General features: G+C 44.0%; 1 protein-coding gene across 3 annotated transcripts in view; it reads right to left on the bottom strand.

The window, feature by feature from the left end:
- FBXL20 (F-box and leucine rich repeat protein 20) overlaps positions 1–14,755 on the bottom strand; it is a 499,717-nt gene that overhangs the window by 415,742 nt on the left and 69,220 nt on the right. For all 3 annotated transcript variants that reach the window (XM_040331680.1, XM_040331681.1, XM_040331682.1), the window contains exons 2-3: positions 10,223–10,284; positions 9,982–10,036 (exon numbers count right to left, since the gene is read on the bottom strand). In XM_040331680.1, coding sequence (XP_040187614.1) covers positions 9,982–10,036; positions 10,223–10,284 — 117 coding nt within the window. The remainder of the gene's footprint in view (positions 1–9,981; positions 10,037–10,222; positions 10,285–14,755) is intronic.

Genomic DNA, 14,755 nt, shown 5'->3' with positions numbered 1-14,755 from the left:
CCTCCACAGTGAGAGCCCCAGCAGCTCCCGAGCAATGGCAGACCGGGGGGGGGGGGTCCTTTTTTTTTTTTTTTTGTTTTTTTTTTTGTTTTTTTTTCCTTCCCCTTCCCCCTATTACTTTCCCCCTTTGGGGGGGTGCAGAGACCTCGAGAAAAGTGTGTCTGCTGGGCGCTAAGCCCTGGTATTGACCTCTATTGACCTCTGCTCTCGGTTTTCTGGCTGCCCCCAGTCTAGCACGTCAGCCCCATAATCCAGGTCAGATCTGGTAAGGGAGAGACCTCTCTGACGTTGCCACTGGTGCGCTAGCCCAGTCCCCCCGTGGTTTAACAGAGGCCTGCAAAGGTAAATATGGTGACGCTTAAGTGGCTGAATATTTATCCAACTTGCTCTCGGGGGCTATTACGACTGTGTGTGTGGACCAAGAGCTTGTAGTCCGTATATGCTTTTGCTTCTGTTGCAATTTGACTTTCTCTCCTTTTTTTTTACATTTAATAAGTAGCCGGGCTAATATTTACAGAGGTAAAACAGTGACTCTGGGGTATCCGATATTTTTCAACTTATCCCCTTTAGTTAGTGTCAGTGTCGGTATCAATGTCCGCAACGAACAAGGCTGATTGCTAGTAGACCACACATGCTTAGATTCTTAAGGTGTATATAAGAAAGCAAGACATCATTATTAGCACTTGGAGTAATGTGAAATAGAGTAAGTGGGCCACACTATCTTACCCCATCAACACTGCTAGAGCTGGGTCTCAAGGTCCACGCATTGCGACCATACAGTCTTTTATGGGTAAGAAAAGGGTTAATATTACCTATTTGCAGGTCTTCTGGATTTAAAAAAAGGAAAACTTCTCTTCCACGGGGCGCCGAGGAATCCCAGAGTCACTCCAAGCAGGGAGGGGGGGCGAGCAGCTGACAGGTGAGCCGCAGAAGAAAGCCTCCCTGAGATCACTCCATGCAGTGTTTTCATCTGCCGCCGGGGGGAAGCGGGGGGGCCGGGGAACGAGGGACTCCCGGAGAGCGGCGGGGGCTGATGTGGTCTGCGGGGTGGACGGGCTAGCCGCTCGGTGGACTCCCGCCCTGCAACGCGTCCACCGTTGCTGGAGCACCGCCGGGTCTAGCTCCCTCCATCTCTCGCCGCCGTAGCCGGGTCAGATCAGTCGCGCTGGCTGCTCCTCCCTCCGACGTGCGTGCTTCACGTGCACCACGTCATCCTTGCATGCCCCACTCTTTACTCTTAAACCCATGTTTATTCAACATTTCAAATAATATTCCCCTTCATATAAGAGAAAAAAAAAAGTACATTTTTTATATTTTGTTGAGAATCCTTCACCGACAATTGCTTGAAGTCTGGAACCCATGGACATTACCAAAGACTGGGTTTTCTTCTTACGGACGCATTGCCAAGCTCGAACTGCAGCCGTCTTCAGTTCTTTGTAGGTCTTTCTGCCTTTAGTTTTGCCTTCAGCAAGTGAAATGCATGCTCAAGTTGGTTGAGATCAGGGGATCGACTTGGCCATTGCAGAATATTCCACTTTTCCTTCAAAAACTCCTGGGTTGCTTTTGCAGTGTGTTTTGGATGATTGTCCACCTGTACTGTGAACTGCCATCCCAATCAACATTGCTGCATTTGGCTGAATCTGGGCCTACACTATATATCTCTAAACACTGCAGAATTCATCCAGCTGCTTCTGTCTACTGTCACATCATCAATAAACACCAATGACCCAGTGCCGCTGGAAGTCATGCATGCCCATGTCATCATACTGCCTCCACCATGTTTTACAGATGACATTTTGTGCTTTGGGTCATGAGCTGTTCCAAGTCTTCTCCACACTTTATTCTTCCCGTCATTCTGGTACAGAGTAATCTTAGTTTCATCTGTCTAAAGAATGCTTTCCCAGAACTGGTCTCGCTTTTTTAAATGTTTTTTTTAGCAAAGTCTAATCTGGCTATGGTTTTCAACTTGTGGTGAACCTTCCATTTGCCATTGTGAAGTCTTCTCTTGATTATAGACTTTGACAATGATACGCCCACCTCCTGTCCTTCACTTGTCTGGATGTTGTGAATGGGTTTTTCTTTACCATAGAAAGGATCCTGCGACCATCCACCATTGTTGTCTTCTGTGGACATCCAGGCCTTTTTATGTTGCTGATCTCACCAGCAAGTTCTTCTTTCCTCAGACTGTACCAAACTGTTGATTTGGCCACTTCCAATGTTGCTGCAATCTCTAAAGGATACGTTTCATTTTTGAAGCCTTACAAAGACCTATTTCACTTGCATAGACAGCCATTTTGAACGCATGATGTAGGTTCACAGCAATAGATTCCAAAAGCAATTTTACCTGCTTTATTGATGAAGAAATAAAAGCAGGAGTAGCCCACACCTGGCCATGAAAACCGCTTTTAAATCAATTGTCCAATTACTTTTGGTCCCTTGAAAAAGAGGGAATGTCTATTTAGAGCTGTAATTCCTAAACCCTTCCTCCGATTCGGATGTACATACCCTCAGAATAAACTTTAGAGTTTGCACATTCAGCCCATATCCATTATATAACTTGGTTTTCAATATGTTTTGGTAAATACCTGAAAAAAAAAAACTAAAAAATTGTGCCTGTGTTCAAATATACAGTACATCAAACGTGATTACACTCCTTACATTTTTGCAAATACTGTATTTTATTATATCTTTTCATGTGACAAAACTGAAGAAATTACACTTTGCTACAATGTAAAATAGTGAGTGTACAGCTTGTACAATCGGGTAAATTTGCTGCCCCCTCAAAATAACTCACACAGCCATAAATATCTAAACCGCTGGCAACAAAAATGAGTACACCCCTAAGTGAAAATGTCCAAATTGGGCCCAAAGTGTCATAATTTTGTGTGGCCACCATTATTTTCCAGTACTGCCTTAACCCTCATGGGCATGGAGTTCACCAGAGCTTCACATGCTGCACAAGTCCTCTTCCACTCCTCCATGACATCACCGAGCTGGTGGATGTTAGAGACCTTGTGCTCCTCCACCTTTCGTTTGAGGATGCCCTGCAGATGCTCAATAGAGTTTAGATCTGGAGACTGCTTGGCCAGTCCATCACCTTTACCCTCAGCTTCTTTATCAAGGCAGTGGTCGATTTGGAGGTGTGTTTGGGGCCGTTAAGTTGGAATACTGCCCTTCGGCCAGTCTCCAAAGGGAGGGGATCATGCGCCGCTTCAGTATGTCACAACATGTTGGCATTCATGGTTCCCTTAATGAACTGTAGATCCCCAGTGCCGACAAAACTCATTCAGCCACAGACCATGACACTATTACCATGCTTGACTGTAGGCAAGACACACTTTTCTTGGTACTCCTCACCTGGTTGCTGCCAGCTATGACTAAGCATCTATCCATGATGTGAAACATGTTAGCTTTTTTGTCCCCTATGTCCACTTTCTGAGTGAGTGAGTGAGAGACTTGTAAAGCGCAACACATGCGAACTGAATCGCCTCTGGGCGCTGTATCCATTTCATGGGTAAGGAACCCCTTGACCTCAGAAGAGATGGGTTTTAATCTTTCTCCTGAAGGCCAAGTGGTCCGACTCCAGTCGGATGGTGGTTGGTAGTGCATTCCACAGACGAGGTCCCTGGACTGCAAATCTTCGATCTCCTTTGGACTTGTATCTGGCTTTGGGTATCTGGAGTAGGTTTTGATAGGTGGATCGCAAAATGCGATTGGGGTTATGGGCTTTTATTTTTGCGCATAGATATTGGGGGGCGTTGCCTTGAATACACTTATGTATTAGACAGAGTGCCTTGAAAGTGATTCTGTCTTTTACTGACAACCAATGAAGGGATCTCCGTGAAGGTGAGATTGATTCCCATGGGTTTTTTCCAGTCACTAGTCGAGCGGCCGTTTTTTAAACGACTTGCAGACGAGTGATTTGGTATTTGGGGAGTCCTAGATAGAGGGCATTTGCGTAGTCGAGTCTGGAATTGATGATTGTTCCCACCACGACTGCAATGTCCTTTTTCGGAATAAAGGGCGCGAGTCTGCGTAGTAGGCGCAGCAGATGGTGGGATCCGCCGACTACTGACCCTATTTGTGCATCCATTGTCATGTAGGTATCGAAAATGACTCCGAGACTTTTTACTTTGGTGCTAGGGGTGATGGTTTTACCCAGAATGGGTGGGGGAGTCCATATTGACACGGGGTGATTTTTCCGGTTAGCGTGAAACAGGAGAAGTTCTGTTTTTGAACAGTTGAGTTTAAGATAACCGTTTGTCATCCAGTTATCTATTAGAGGAAGGCATTTCTCTAGTCCAAGAGAATGATCCTTTTTGTTGCAGATGCGGAAATATAGTTGTGTGTGTCTGCAGAGGAGTGGTAAAGTAACTTCTGGTTACTAATGATTGCAAAGAGAGGGCGAAGATATATATTAAACAATACAGGCGATAAGGGAGATCCCTGAGGGACTCCGCATGATACCGTACGTTTTTCAGACGTGAAAGACCCCAGTTTCACCATTTGTGATCGGTTTTCCAAGAAGGAGGAGAACCAGGGTAAAACACCTTCAGCGACTCCGGCTACTTCAGCTAGCCTAGCCAGTAGTAGTCCGTGGTCTACAGTGTCAAAAGCCGCGCTTAGGTCCAGCAGTATCAGGAGACAAGATTCTCCTTCGTCTGCGGCCTCTAGAGCGTCATCCCATATTTTGAGCATCGCCGTTTCTGTTCCGTAACCCGGACGGAATCCTGATTGAAACGGGTCGAGTAATTTATGGGTGTCTAAATGCAGTTGCAGCTGTTGTACAACTACTTTCTCCATTACCTTGGAGAAAACATTTAGACCTGTTATGGGCCTCCGGTTGTTTGGGTCTTTGGGGTCGAGGGTAGGTTATTTTAGAATTAGTTTTATTGTACCTTGTTTCAGCAAGGTGGGCACCATGCCCTCCTTGAATGATTGGTTTATGAGCTGCGTGATAGCCGGTGCCAGTATATCAGCACTTTCTGTCAGCAGTTTAGTAGGGATGATATCATTGGGTGCTGTGCTGTGACGCAGAGTCCCGATGATATTTTTAGTGGCATCGATGGAAATGGGTTTTAGAGTGAATTTTGGTGATTGCGGCTGATTTATGTGGGTATTAGGTTTGTGATTGGGGGGGGGGGGGGGAGTTGGTGACGGTTCCATTTTGCGGAATACTTTCACGGATTTTTTCAATTTTATTAATGAAATAATCCGATAATTCGTTGCAAAATTCTTGTGAATCAGAATTGGGGGCCTCTAAACAAGATTCATAGCCAGTGACCAGCTTGAAGAGTTCTTGGGGCTGTTAAGAGCATTTGCGACGATGTTGGAGAAATGATTTTTTTTGGCCGTGAAGATTTCTTTGTGATATTTCTTTGTTATTATCTTAAATGGTGTGGTTTTTATCTGAAGAGCACCTTTTCCACGCAGCTAGCTTCTGCTCTTCTACGCTCTTGCTTTAGCAACGTCAGCTGGTCATTAAACCAGCTGGAGTTGTTTTTCCGGATGCAAGTTTTGCGTTTTGGTGTTACCAAGTCAGCTGACTGTAGTAGCGCCTTGTTGATGGCGTCAAGTGTTTCTGTGGCTGTTTGTTTTTGTTGGGTTGTTTTTATTTTGTTCCCTAGTATTGTTTTGAAGAGTTCCGAGTGGAGCTTCTTCTGAGATCTAGTCCAGTGAGTTTTTTTTGGGCTGGCGTTTTTGGCGATTGTGAATTTGATGGCATGGTGATCGGTCCATGGTTGCAGCTCATTTTCCAGGACGTCAATTTCCAAATCTTGTTTGAAAATTAGATCGAGCGTATGGCCTGAGGCATGAGTGGGGCCTTGTATTAGTTGCTGCAGACCTAATCCTTCCAGATGGTCGATGCAGGCGTCGGCTACGGGGTACGAGTTGGCCCAGAGGTTGAAATCCCCAAGCACCAAAAGGTGTTTGATGTTTAGGGTATATGTGGAGATGAATTCCGTCAACGACGTGAGAAGGTGCGTTTTTGGGCCTGGTGGTCTATAGCAAAGTAGCATATGGACCGTATCTTGGGGATTTGTTTGCAGCTGCAGAGTGAGGGTTTCCATGAATGGAAGAGAGTTTTGAAGGACTGGTTTGGTGATCGAGAGGTGAGTCTTGTGGATCACCGCCAGGCCCCCCCCTCTTTGCCCCACTCTTTTGCATTTAAATGCGATAATTTGCTGGCACCAATTCTGTTAGAATGGTGTTGCAGTCGGCTGTGAGCAAGCTTTCTGTGATGAAGAGGCAGTCTAGATCGTGTTGAAGGATGGTTTCTTGTCGGTGTTTTACTGCCGATCTTGTGTTAACCAAAGCGCATATTATGCGCTTGGGCTGGGGTACCTGCGCTTAGTTTTTGACTGTTGATCGTCGATTGATTCTCAACAGTCGCTCATTCCTTAGAGCTTTTTTGGTGACAACTGGGAGTATAGAGGCAAATGGTTTTAGTTCCCGGATGGTTTCTGCAGAGTATTTTAGGTAACCCATGGTCGCAGAAAAAAAACGCAGGGAAGTAATGTTGATTGGGGGGGGGGGGGTCTTATATGGTGATGGGCGGAAGACTGTCCAAGTGAGCCGTCACTCATTGAGTCTTCTCTCCCGATTGGTCCAGAGGAAGGCGAAAAACCCCAGGCGTGCTGTGCCAAAAATCCTTCCTGACCCCCTCAACAGGCGATCGTTGCAACCCTGGATCAATTGCCTAGGGGGGGGGGGTGTGGGGGGGGATATGTACCCCTGTGTTAAACTATGGGAGTCCTGGTTGTTTGTGCTGTGTCTGCAGTGGTCGAGAGCTGGGAGGACCCTGCTTGGCTGCACTATCCCTGGGGAGAGCCGACTCGTTTGAGAGCGTCCTGCTCTCACTGTCCCTGGGGTGAGCAGACTAAGGTGAGAGCGTCTGCTGCACCGCTGAATCTATATATCAAGAGTTCTAACTTTACTAGCTGCAAGCTTGCTCTGGGTCAGTGATTGATAAAATAATGAAGACTCCTGTCTTAACTCCTGTTTTAAACTCCTGGTTTTTAACTCAAGCACTTTTGTTCAAAGAATCCACTTCTGTTCAGAGAATCCACATGTGAAGCCACCATCAGCTGGGAGCCATTGATTGCAGTGTTGCATGAATTTTTGGATGTTCTACAGCTTTGGATTTTATCCTTTGTTCATTTTGTTTCAATAAATCGCCTATCAGAGTGCGGCAGTCCAGGAACATTTATTTTTTCCACGGATCAGCACAGAGTCTGCACCTGTTAGTACTACAGGGCGGGAGCACAGCATAGGTCGCAGAGCTTGGAGCGGTACTCTTTTCATGGGTTGCCGCCACACACGCTTGAAACCATCTGATCCAAGTACGTTTATCTTGGTGTCAGACCACAGGACATGGTTCCAGTAATCCACTTCCTTAGTCTGCTTGTCTTCAGCAAAATGTTAGCAGGCTTTTGTTGTGCATCATCTTTATAAGAGACCGCTATGTTGACCAATTTGATGGAGTGTGTGGCGTATGGTCTGGACACCGACAGGCTGACCCCACACCCATTCAACCTCTGCAACAATGCTGGCAGCACTCATATGTCTATTTCCCAAAGACAACCTTTGGATATTACGCGGAGAACGTGCACTCAACTTCTTTGGTCGACCATGGCAAGGCCTGTTCTGAGTGGAACCTGTCCTGGTAAACCGATGTACGGTCTTGGCCACCATGCTGCAGCTCAGTTTCAGGGTTTTGGCAATCTTCTTATAGCCTAGGCCATCTTTATGTAGAGCAACAATTCTTTTTTTCAGATCGGCAGAGAGTTCTTTGCCATGTGGTGCCATGTTGAACTTCCAGTGACTAGTATGAGAGAGTGAGAGTGATAACAACCAAATGTAACACACCTGCTCCCCATTCACACAACAACAAGTCACATGACACCAGGGAGGGAAAATGGTCAATTGGGCCCAATTTGGACATTTTCACTTTGGAGTGTACTCATTTTTGTTGCCAGCGGTTTAGACATTAATGGCTGTGTTGAGTTGTTTTGGGGGACAGCAGGTTTACACTGTTATACAAGCTGTACACTTACTACTTTACATTGTAGTAAAGTGTGATTTCTTCAGTGCTGTCACTATAATAAAATATTTACAAAAATGTGAGGGGTGTACCCACTCTTTTGAGATACTGTATATCTGAATAATTCCCTTTGGATTTTTTTTACTCTCCTCTGCGTCTGTCTTTTTTAGCTGCCCCGATTTCGTTCTTATATTTATTGCATTTCTTGTGGTGTTGGAATGCTTTATATTTTTTAATGGTAATTTTTCTCTCCAATAAGAATTTAACATTACAATATAGCCACCTAGGTTTAACCTCTTCTATATTTATTGTCCATCGAAATGCACTGTGTGATGCTATTGTTTAACCACTTCCAGACTGCCCGCCATCACTTGACATTGAATCTTTGACGTTGAATATCATTGTTATGGCAGCAGATGGTTGCCATAACCCCGGTATTTTCACAGCAGGCGGTCCGCCTTCAGATAAATGTGGTCTCTGCGGCGGATTCACTACGAGATCACATATTGAGGGAGGGAGAGTTTTCCACCCCCCTCCTGCCGCATTCCGGTCATCTCTGCCACTTGCCAGAACGGTCGGTGGCAGCGGAGATGATCGGGTTCTATCCCCTGTGAGGCATGGAGTCGAGTGAGGGAATGATGGTCCCTTACTCGGCTTCATGTCATTGGATGACAGAAGAGACGTCAAAACGTCACTTCTGCCCAATGATCTTAAAAGGGGAATTTTTTTAGCGAAAAATAAACACTTTTTTTTATGATTGCATCTTAGTGTAAATGTGAGATCTGAGGTTTTTGACCCCAGATATCACATTAAAGAGGTCCTGTCATGCTCCCCCCCCCCCAATTACAAGGGATGTCAACATTCCTTGTAATTAAAAAAAAAATGTGGGTCACTTTTTCCTAACGGGCAGTGATAAAAAAAAAAAAAAAATTCAATTGCATCACTCCAATGAACAAGAGTTCAATTATCCTGGAAGATGCTGAAATACTTTAATGCAGAGGATACATCTATAAGATGTATCTTCTGTGCTAAAAAGCCTAATATTTTTAATTTGTACATTTTCTAGTCCATCATTTTAAGGCTCCACTGTATGTGAATAATACAATATGCTGCATTACAATTGGCTGATATGGTATGTTGTTCACATACACTCTAAGGCTTTATGTACACTGCAGCTGCTAAACTCACTTTTAGGAGCAGTTTTTTTAGAAGCCCATAAACTCTCAATGTTATCTTATGTGTACATGTACACTCAGTCGTTTATAGTAGGTTAGAGGCAGTTGAGGTCACAGGCGGTTTTTGAAAGCAGATAAATTGGGTTCAGGACCAGCATTTCAAACGCCAAATGCTTGTAAGTGTGTGCAAACGTTAAGATACAGCAATAACCTAAGCTTTCAGCCCATTGATTTGAATGGAAATTGCATCCGAATTGGATCATGATGATCTGACTTGTGGTGCTACTTGTGCTTTAAGGATCTTGAAGGGGAACCCCACGCCAAAAAAAAAAAAAAAAGCGTGGGGGCCCCGCAAAATCCATACCAGACGAGCGGACACCCCCCCTCCTGGACCATATCAGGCCACACGTTCTCAACATGGGGGAAAGGGAGCTTTGGGGCAGGGAGGGCTCTGTGTCCCCCCACCCTGAAAGCACCTTGTCCCCATATTGATAGGGACAAGGGTCTCTTCCAACAACCATGGGCAGTGGTTGTGGGGGTCTACAGGCAGAGAGCTTATAGGAATCTCGGGGGGGGGGGGCCTTAACGTGGCTCATCCCTATGTGAATGAGTATGGGGTATATTGTACCCCTACTCATTTACCCCCAAAAAAAGGCAGTGTAGGGTAAATAGTCATCCGTGTACATGAGGCAGTCACCTTAGACCTGCACAAACTTAAAAAATGTGTCTTGGAAGAGATAGTCGTTAACCCACTTTACTTACCCTGGAGACTTGAGCACATCGACAAAGTGTAACAACATCCAAGAAGGAGAAAATCCTATAACAAAAACAAAAACAAAAAAAGAAGAATCACCTTTTAAAGTGTCAACCACAGCTGACCTGGTTCAGCCTGAAGCCAAATAAATGGATATACAGATTATGCATTTGATATATATAGTTAAACAGGTGCAAAATGTACGCAACATTAATTTATGACACATTTTTTAATCTTAAAAGTGCTCACCTAAGTAGCAGCTCCTTGGGAAGCTTCTTGTTAATAAGAGCTTCATCGTTGTTTGAGAACATCTGGTGGTATAAAGAAAACAAGGAAATTAAGTGAAAAATAGAGCGCGCGCACAAAGTTTTGCATAGCTCAACTGGAGAGCTGCTGAAAAATAGAGAACAAGTCAATTCCACCATATACTAAAACACCACTACCTCATACTGCACAGATCACTTCAACAAATATAGTATTTGAAAACAATGAAGGTCTTCTCTCAGTAAACAATAGGTTTGTGTAAACATTCACACTAAATTCACCCATTTTTCTCCTTGCACAATATTCCCTGGTTGGGAGTGGGTGGTTGTGTATTAATTTTAACCACTTCAGCTCCAGAAGGTTTTACTCACTTTCTGACCAGGCAATTTTTTGCGATACGGAAATGCATTGTTTTCACTGACAATTACCGTCGTGCGACGATGTACCCAAATAAAAATTATGTCCTTCCCCACCCACCACAAATTGAGCTTTCTTTTTGTGGTATTTGATCATCTCTGTGTGTTTTTTTTTTTTTTTTATAGCATAAAAAGACAAAACGAATAAAAAAACAATATATGTTTTACTTTCTGCTATAAAAAAACACATCCAATAACTAGGGTTGTCCCGATACCGATACCGGTATCGGGACCGATACAGAGTATTTGCGGGAGTACTTGTACTCCCGCAAATACCCCCGATGCCTAAATAGAACACTTGCTCCCCCCCGCCGCCGTATATCGCAAATCCGCCGATGCCGCGTTAATCACCGTGCGGCGAACATTACAGGCACCTTTAGTTTGAATAGCTGTTTTGCCCACCGCGCCGTGTATAGACACTCCCCCTTGGACGGATCTGTCCAATCCCGAGCAAGGGGGGAGTGTCCTTTACACGGCGTGGCAGGGAAAACAGCTATTCAAACAAAAGCTGCCTGTAATGTTCGGCGCACAGCGATTAACGCGGCGGCGGCATAATCATCATTAGGTATGGGGGACATGCTTCACTTGCTTTCACCGAGACTAGATCTGTCTGCAGGAATTTTCCAATAATGTTGCCATCCATCGACATACGATAATTCCAACAAGCATGGAGTACTAATTAATGTAGATCTTTAATCAATGGGAGGAGGAGATGGGGGGGGGGGGGGTATAAAAATGCTGCGTGTAGTCATTTCTATAGAATGTAAAGGAGAACTACAGGCAAAGTAAAAAAAAATATATATAATAAACAGGTAACATGGAAGTTCATATGAAAAAATTAAAATCAATATAATTTTGGTCCTGAAAAACAAAATGAAAACCGATTCAGATTACAATCTATGGCTCTGGGCACGAGTTTGTCGTGATGACACTGCAGTGGTTGTCATACATTGTAAATCATTTTTTTTCTACAGAGAGATTTAAAGGGGTTGTGGGGGACATGGCTGCATATGGGGGGGGGGGACATGGCTGCATATGGGGGGGGGGGGGACATGGCTGCATTTGGGGACACATTTAAAAAAAAAGTATCGGTACTTGTACTCGGTCCTAAAAAAGTGGTATCGGGACAACCCTACCAATAACAAAATCAAAAAAAAAATCTAACATTTCTTTATCAGTTTAGGCCAATATGCATCCCATTACATATTTCTGGTAAAAAAATTAAAAAAATCACAATAAACTTCAGGGGGATGGTCTGGCCACAGGAGAAGATGGCCGCTTAACTCCCAAGCTCTGCTCCTCCACACCATAATACAGCTTCCCAGCTTTCCAGCCTGTCCAGCGCCCACACGATGCTGATCGACAGAGGAGACCCGGAGTGGCTGCCTGATCAAGCTGCAGCAGCCGACTCTCCCTCCATTGAAATGGGGAAAACCACAGATCTCCTCAGTGAGCCGCCCCTTCTCCAGGAGAGAAAGGGAAGAGGATGGCTGAATCCCCAGACCTATCTCCTACCAAGAAACTTCCCATTAAAAAGCATTATGGGGCTGGTACCTGTAGTCCCACAGCAGACTGTTCACATCCACCAACTCTGGCTGCATACCCCACCACTGAAAAACCAGCATCAGAACATTCTCTAAAGGCAATGTTCCTTTTACTTCAGACTGAGCTGCAGCGCGATCTCAGAGACTCTATTAATAACATGCATGATAAAAATCACATGCTTAGAATAACGCACCGATCAAATCGAACAACACCTCTGTGACACCACTAAAGCACATAGTGGACAGACAAGATGACCAAGCAGCCACTTTACACATGCTCTGCCTAAAAATTGCGGATTTAGAGGACCACTCTCGGTGGAACATCAAAGTCAGAGGGGTCCCCGATTCGTCGTCCCTCGCCCTACATACAGCGTCTTTTTCACAAGCGGATTCCATCATTATCTACCAACAACATGCTTACCGACTGTGCACACAGGATCCACAAACCGCAATATCCGACTAGATAAAATGTGTACATAGGGCACTCTGAGTTGCAGACTGGGCAGTTAATTGTCTTAATGGGGGATAAAATTCAAGCGGTTATCGAGGCGATGCCTAAAAACCTCCCCCCCCAGCAGAACGTTATCGTAAACTCTGCCAGAGAGAAATGTTCTGGGATTTTCTCTCTGGACGTGCTGGCCCCTGGAGGGTTGAACGAGGATTTCAAAACGAGTACCATAATTTAATGCATCTTCTTCCATGATCAACATTTTGTTTATAGTATATAAACATGGGTTATCTGATTTTGACTAATATTTACACTTATATATCCAGCCATGTTCATTTCCATATATGTCCTTCACTGGATAACCATGCTGTATGCACCGTTTTCCTTATTATTATTATTATTATTATTATTATATTTTCTATTGTATTATTTTTTATTAAAAAAAATTCACATACCTCTCATGCTCATCATCCGTATCAGTACATCTGTATATCTACAGTTGTAACCGTATTGCCGCGTACACACGATCATTTTTCAGCATGTTTAAAAAAAAAAACGAACGCAGTGCCGAATCTCAAAAAGGGGCAAGGTCCTTTAGCTGCATTTTGGTCCGGGTCTTAAGTGGTTAAAGGGGAAGTTCCATTCGCCTTTGGGCTGCTTTAGCCGATTCCGTGTTAAAGACGATTCTCGCTTTTTTGTCTGTTACAGCGTGATGAATGTGCTTACTCCATTATGAACGGTAGTTTTACCAGAACGAGCGCTCCAGTCTCATACCTTGCTTCTGAGCATGCGCTGTTTTTTTTTCATCGTTTTAGCCCACACACGATCATTTTTTACAACCCGGAAAACGACATTGTTTAATAAGACGTTAAAAAATGCAGCATGTTCGATTTTTTTTTTTGTCGTTTTTCAGAACCTGAAAATTATGTGAAGCCCACACACAATCATTTTAAATGACATTTTTGAAAAACAATGTTTTTTTCATGCTGAAAAATTATCGTGTGTATGCGGCATTAGTGTTTGATTATGCAATATGGGTAATGATAAGAGGTGTGGAAGGGTAACAAACCCTGGGATTTTTAAGGTGTCATAATAAATAGTAGCTCAAACAGATGTAATAAACCAGCAATAATTTATTTGAAAATATATAACATAGGATAAAAAAAAGAGATACATAAAACATTTATGATCCCTGGGATTATTTACGGCTTTGAGGAAAAAAACGCAGCAGAGCCTGGTAGGAAGGAGCTCGACATGTTTCGCTCAGGAAAAGAGCTTCATCAGGAGCAGAGTAACAGGATAAACTAAAAATACAAAGAAATAATAATCTATAAATATTGGGCATTGTAAATGATGCCATATGGTATAATAACATTGGACAATACCATAATTGTCAAAACATATCCACAATGTAATTTAAGACTGAAAACAATCAAATATTGGAAATACATAGATTTGTAATACAGATAATTAATGCAAATATCATAAAAGCTGGTTTAACAATAATCCAGTAAAATGACCATGAGCACTCTTACCTGACTGGGCCAAAGCTAATCCAACTGACTTTAACCCCTTAACGCCTGCCGCACGACTATTTACGTCCGCAGAATGGCACGGACAGGCAGAAGGACGTATATATACGTCCTTGCCTTCTCCGCTGCGTGCGGGTTCCCTCGGGGAGCGATCCGGGACGACGGCGCGGCTATTCGTTTATAGCCGCTCCGTCGCGAACGCTCCCCAGAGCTGAAGCACGGGGGGGGGGCCGTATGTAAACACGGCTTCCCCGTGCTTCACTGTGGCGGCGTATCGATCGAGTGATCCCTTTTATAAGGGAGACTCGATCGATGACGTCAGTCCTACAGCCACACCCCCCTACAGTTGTAAACACACACTAAGTGAACACTAACCCCTACAGCGCCCCCTGTGGTTAACTCCCAAACTGCAACTGTAATTTTCACAACAATGCAATTTAAATGCATTTTTTGCTGTGAAAATTACAATGGTCCCAAAAATGTGTCAAAATTGTCCGACGTGTCCGCCATAATGTCGCAGTCAAATTTTGCGCAAACCAAATCGATAAACGCTTATTGCGATTTTTTTTTACCAAAAA

This window comes from Rana temporaria, chromosome 12 (assembly GCF_905171775.1).
Source record: "Rana temporaria chromosome 12, aRanTem1.1, whole genome shotgun sequence".
Classification (NCBI taxonomy): domain Eukaryota; kingdom Metazoa; phylum Chordata; class Amphibia; order Anura; family Ranidae; genus Rana; species Rana temporaria.
Note: the sequence above shows the minus strand (reverse complement) of the source record. Positions and strands in the feature narration are given on the sequence as shown.